General features: G+C 39.8%; 1 protein-coding gene across 1 annotated transcript in view; it reads left to right on the top strand.

The window, feature by feature from the left end:
- LOC122151905 (zinc finger protein 420-like) overlaps positions 1-1,824 on the top strand; it is a 6,522-nt gene extending 4,698 nt beyond the window's left edge. Inside the window, exons 4-5 of the mRNA XM_042783316.1 lie at positions 924-1,025; positions 1,194-1,824. Of these exons, the coding sequence (XP_042639250.1) occupies positions 924-1,025; positions 1,194-1,824 (733 nt within the window). The remainder of the gene's footprint in view (positions 1-923; positions 1,026-1,193) is intronic.
- The last annotated feature ends 4,107 nt before the right edge of the window (positions 1,825-5,931 follow it).

Here is a 5,931-nt window from a genome sequence, read left to right as displayed (position 1 = left end):
AAAAAAAAAAAAAAAATTCACAGTGTTTGGTAATGATGAAATGGGAATAAATTTATTTCCAACAGTGTGGTGCCTATTTTTAACAGAAGTCATGCAGTAGAGGACCTCTGTGAAAGTAATGAAGGCAGTCAGTGTGGGAAAACCTTCAGCTGGATTCCAGATCTTACTGTGCCAAAAAGAAATCCTCCAGATGTAAATCCTTTTGAATGTTGTGAGTATGGAAAATCCCTCATGGATCACTCATCACATACGGATCATACCATATCTCACACTGGATGCAATGCCTGTCAGCGTAAGGAATGTGGAGAAGCCTACAGTTGTCCCTCTAACCTAACCACTCCTATGAGAACTCTTACTGGAAAGAAATCCCAGAAATGTAAGGTCTGTGGGAAGGACTTCATTTGTATCTCAACTCTTAAGACTCCTGTGACAACACTCACTAGTGAGAAATGCTATGAATGTAATGAATATGAGAAAGATTTCTTGAGTTTCTCATCCTTTTGGCCACATGTGAGTGGTTGTAAGTGTGAATGCCAAGAATGTTGTAAAATTTATGGTTGTCATTTGGCCATCATTTTACATAAAAAATTTCATAACAGAGGTAAGCCTTATAAATGTAAGGAATGTGGGAAAGCCTTTAGTGAGGCCTCATCCCTCACTCAACATTTAAGAACTCACAGCGGAGAGAGGCCTTATGAGTGTAAGGAATGTGGGAAAGCCTTTAGTCAGTCAGCACATCTCACTACACATATAAGAATTCACAATGGGCAAAGGCCTTATGAATGTAAAGAATGTGGGAAAGCCTTTAGTCAGGTCTCTTCCCTCACTAAACATGTAAGAACTCACAGTGGAATAAGGCCTTATAAATGTAAGGAATGTGGGAAAGCCTTTAGATGTTCCTCACACCTCACTCAACATATAAGAATTCACAGTGGAGAGAGGCCTTATAAATGTAAGGAATGTGGGAAGGCCTTTAGGTGTTCCTCACACCTCACCAAACATATAAGAACTCACAGTGGAGAGAAGCCTTATAAATGTAAGGAATGTGGGAAAGCTTTTAGTGATTCCTCAGTCCTCACTACACATATAAGAACACACAGTGGAATTAGGCCTTATGAATGTAAGCAATGTGGCAAAACCTTTTGTCAGGCCTCACAGCTCTCTACACATATAAGAACTCATAGTGGAGAGAGACCTTATGAATGTAAGGAATGTGGGAAAGCCTTTAGTGATTCCTCAGCCCTCACTACACATACTAGAACTCACAGTGGAGAGAAGCCCTATGAATGTAAGGAATGTGGGAAAGCCTTTAGTCATTCCTCAGCCCTCACTACACATATAAGGATTCACAGTGGAGAGAGACCTTATGAATGTAAGGAATGTGGGAAAGCCTTTAGTTGTTCCTCACACCTTACTGAACATATAAGAACTCACAGTGGAGAGAGGCCTTATGAATGTAAGGAATGTGGGAAAGTCTTTAGGCAATCTGCAAACCTTACTTCTCATTTAAGAACTCACCGTGGAGAGAGGCCTTATGCATGTAAGGAATGTGGGAAAGCCTTTGGAAGTTCCTCACACCTCACTAGACATAGAAGAACTCACAGTGGAGAGAAGCCTTATAAATGCAAGGAATGTGGGAAGGCCTTTAGTGATTCCTCAGCCCTCACTAAACATATAAGAACTCACAGTGGAGTTAGGCCTTATGAATGTAAACAATGTGGGAAAACCTTTAGTCAGGCCTCACACCTCACTTCACATTTAAGAACTCACAGTAGAGACCCTGTTCTCTGTCAAAAGTGGGATGTTTCATTCTTACTGCTGTAATTTCAAACAGTAAATATTACAAAGTCTAGAATTAAAGAACATAGTTTCTCAGAGAATAAGAAAGCATTACTAACTCAAAGAAAGGGTCCTTAGAGCTACTTTGTGCCTTTGGGACAAATGATAGCTTCATTGTGAGTGTGGAGCTTTCCTCATCAGTGTGTGTTACTTTTTCAGTCCAAGCTAAATTTCCCCTTTCTTAAAGTCTTTGGCTATTACAAATAAGGCTGCAGGGAATAGCCTTGAGCAAATTTTTTTAAAATGTTTTATTGATGTTATTTTTTATACAATAAAATACACTGATCTTGTATTTGGTTTAAGAGTATTTTGTTTCCTTATTTACTACATTTCCTTCCATTCTTTCCTATTATAAAGTTAACTATTTTAGCCTTTATAATTAGTAAATTTCTCATAGGGTGATACTTGGAGGCTGTGCAAATAGTGTTTTTCATGGTACTTCAGCTTACTAATTTTTTTTTTTTCTTTTTTGAGGGACAAATTAAATGTTTATTTTTAAATGTGTGCTTGTTTTCTATATTATTAGATTATAAATTCTTGGACAGCCACTTTACTCCTACTTATCTTCTTTAAAGATGACTGTTCATGGCCTATGAATTTTAAAACCCATTGATAATTGTTACCTATGATTCTTATCACTGTGATGTTTACCAAATGGTATTTTCTGTTCCAATCATTTCTTCTGTGTTATTAATTGTAATTCTGCAGCTAATAGTTCCCCCTTCTGTCCCCTTTATTTATTAACTTGTTCATTCCAGTATAGGCTAATCCATTTTTTTATCCTCGCTCAAATTGTCCCACATTTGGTTAGTAGGTGCTCCTTTAAGTAGGTTCCTATGGTTTTTTTAATGTCTCCATTATAATTTGTAAATTACTTTCTTCCATGTTCAGGGCTCATCTTGTCTCTTTAATGACCAAGCCCTGGAATCAGACTTTTCTCCAAGAAATCCTGATTTCTTTCTATTAGAAAGTGATGTTGAGAAACAAGTATCTAGGCTAATCTGTCCTGGAGGAAGTGCAGCCTGAATGCTCCTTGGAAGTGAGAATGGCCAGACTTCTTCTCACCTACTTTGGTCATGTTGTCAGAAGGAACCATTCTCTGGAGAAGGATATCATGCTTGGTAGGGTGGAGGGTCAGTGAAACAGAGGAAGACCCTCAACAAGGTGGATTGACACAGTGGCTACAATGATGGGCTTGGGTATAGCAGGGATTGTGAGGCTGGCACAGGACTGGACAGTGTTCTGTTGTACATGAGGTTGTATGAGTCAGAGACAACTCAGCAGCATTGGATGTGCTTATTGTCCTAGGCTGTTGAAATGGAGAGAGCTAGGAAATACATGGGTGTGAATATACATATACAAGGACACATTTACTATTTCTATACAGCTATATGTATTTTAAAAACCACAAAAGCATATCCATCTGTCATCCCAGTTCAATACCACAAGGTTCATTTTAGCCTTTTCCCTCACTGTACATGTTACTCTTTTCTCTCTAATAGTAGTATTTCTGTTCCTCATTATCCACAAAACTTTATTTGCTGGATCTTAGAATATTCATAAAGTAGCTTCAGAATTACTAAATGTGAGGTGATTTAACCACCTTGCACAAAGGAGTTTGGCCTTTGTTCAAGGTTCTTGGAAGATGGACTGCAGCTTACGCTAATGAGTGAAGGTGATTAAGATCAAAGTGACCACTGGTGTCCTGATGCTGCCTCAGCCTTTTGAGGCATAATGTAGCTTATGGCCAAGTAAAGCCCGGACTTGGACCCACAATCAACTGGAATAGACCAGAAGGAGAGAGGGCAATGTTTCACATGAAGTCCCCAAATTTATGTGCCTTATGCTTCTAATTCACTGCATCATTATTTGTTAGTGTTTGATTAATCATGTAACCAACCGTAGCCTGCGTAGAACAGGTATATCAATGAAAGCCAAAACAGCACATTTTCTTGCATATTCTGTTGCAGGGGGAATTCCCAAACTTCACTTTTTTGGGCCCACATATCTTCTTCATTGGTTAACTTAACATTTTGGGACCCTAGAACTCTGTGATATTCACATACCTCCTGTGCTCCCTCAACTGAAAAAAAGCCACACCTGCAAATGGAGGAATAAACTTTAAACTTTCTCTACCCCTTGGGGATAAAAAGGAAATAGTCCTGACATGGTCTCATTCCTCTAGAGCAGCTCCAGCAGAAGCTGGGAAATATAAATAATCAAACTAGGCAGGTTTTCTAAGACATAGGGTCAAAATTGTTGTACTCTCTCTAGACTCAGTGGGCCCCCCCTCACAGAATATAGGAGACAATCTTTGGAAGAAAAGTAATCTTTTTGGTGTTAAGCTCTGTTTGCCTTTAAATAGTGTAGGAGGGAAACTCACTGCAGTTTCAGGGTATATGGAGAGCAAACTGGAAGAGTAGCACTCCCAGCTTCACCCCTTCTCCAGGAGAAAACAACAGCTGCCATTGAGTTGACTCCAACTCATGACAACCCCGTGTGTGCCAGAATAGAACTGCTCCTTGGGGTTTTCAGTGACTGATTTTTAAAAGTGAATCACCAGGACTTTGTTCCAAGCACCTCTGGGTAGACTCAAACCTCCAAGCTTTCAGTTAGCAGCCTTGCATGTAACCATTTCCATCACAAGGGGTTTCTCCACGAAAGCCTAGAAGAAACTAAGAAAAGCCTTGGCAAAACAGGAAGCCCCCAGGACTCAGTGATTTTGTGGGGAGGGTGGTGAGTCCAAGGGAGAATCCAGGGAAGCTGAACTTAATGAGAAGACTGCCACAGAAACAGGGGAGAAGAACTTAGAGAAATGGGGGTGGGCCACATGGGATCCCCTCCAAAACATCTTCTTTTATGGCCTTAACCTCTTTGGATAATATAATGTGTTATGTAAACAAGACGTACAGCTCATAACACCCTGATTTAGTACTAGTTTGGGCAAATAATTAAACCGTTCAGTTAGAGAACTATTTATCTTTTACTGCACATCAGCATATGCTTTTGATAAAATAGCATCAACAACAAAAATAGGCACTACTATATGAAAAGTAGTAGTATATTGCTTTGTTATCATCCATTGGGCATCAGTTCACTCCTTGATGGATTACTAAATGGGAAAATGTAGCCACCAACAGACGGTATCCCAGTTCGTAAAAGGGACCAAACTACTTTTTGTTTTTGTTTTTCTGTTATCTGCTTTATATTTACAAAGGGGGACTTGGAAAACATCCTCTTTGGGACAGAAAGTGTGTGTGTGTGTGTGTGTGTGTGTGTGCATGACAGGTTTTATGCAATTTCTTTCCTACTTTCCCATGAATCTCAATGTATGTATCTCTGCCTTAAGTATTGTGATGCCTGTATTTGTGAGGAAATACTTTTCAGTTCTTCTGCAAAATCAGTGCTGATTTCCCATGATCAGAGGCTGGCCCTCCTGAAGTTGTATAAGATAGAGTTTTCTAATTTTTATTTCTAGAACAGGAATCTTAAAATCTGTTTCTTAATATTTTTCTTTAAAAAGATGAAGCAAGAGACTCCCCAAGAGGAAGAAGAAAGCCTAGGTTCTCTGCTCTAACCGCTAGACTAGTGGCAACTTTAACCATTCTCTCTAGTGATTACTCAAAGGACATCAGAGAACACCCACAAGCTTCAAAGTAGCCCTTCAGCAGATTCCTGGAAGGAGCCAACCATGCTCAGAAAAGGTCAGATTTTAAATGGTGAGTAAGACAATTACCAGCCACAGAAGAACTGACCACATTATCTCACCTTCCTAACCCTGCCTTACAGCTGGAAAACTGGAAAGTTTCTGACATGCCTAGTTCCCTCAAATGGGCTTTGATCCTAGTTAGAGGAGCACTGTAATAGGAGTCAGAAGACCTGGACTCCAGTCTCAATTCCCTGTAAGCCTAAATGTGATTTTGAGTTAAGCACTTCACTCTCTTGGTCTCAGCTTAAGGATCTGGGAAACAGAAGGGAATGGTCCCTTCTTACAACGTGACCAAAACAGGTGAGACGAAGTCTGGCCATTCTTGCTTCCAAGGAGCATTCTGGCTGCACTTCCTCCAGGACAGATCTGTTAGTTCTTTTAGC

This window comes from Orycteropus afer, unplaced genomic scaffold (assembly GCF_000298275.1).
Source record: "Orycteropus afer afer isolate SDZICR_OR568_19922 unplaced genomic scaffold, OryAfe1.0 scaffold00868, whole genome shotgun sequence".
Classification (NCBI taxonomy): Eukaryota; Metazoa; Chordata; class Mammalia; order Tubulidentata; family Orycteropodidae; genus Orycteropus; species Orycteropus afer.
The sequence above is the reverse complement of the archived record's forward strand: the minus strand, read 5'-3'. Positions and strand labels throughout refer to the sequence as shown.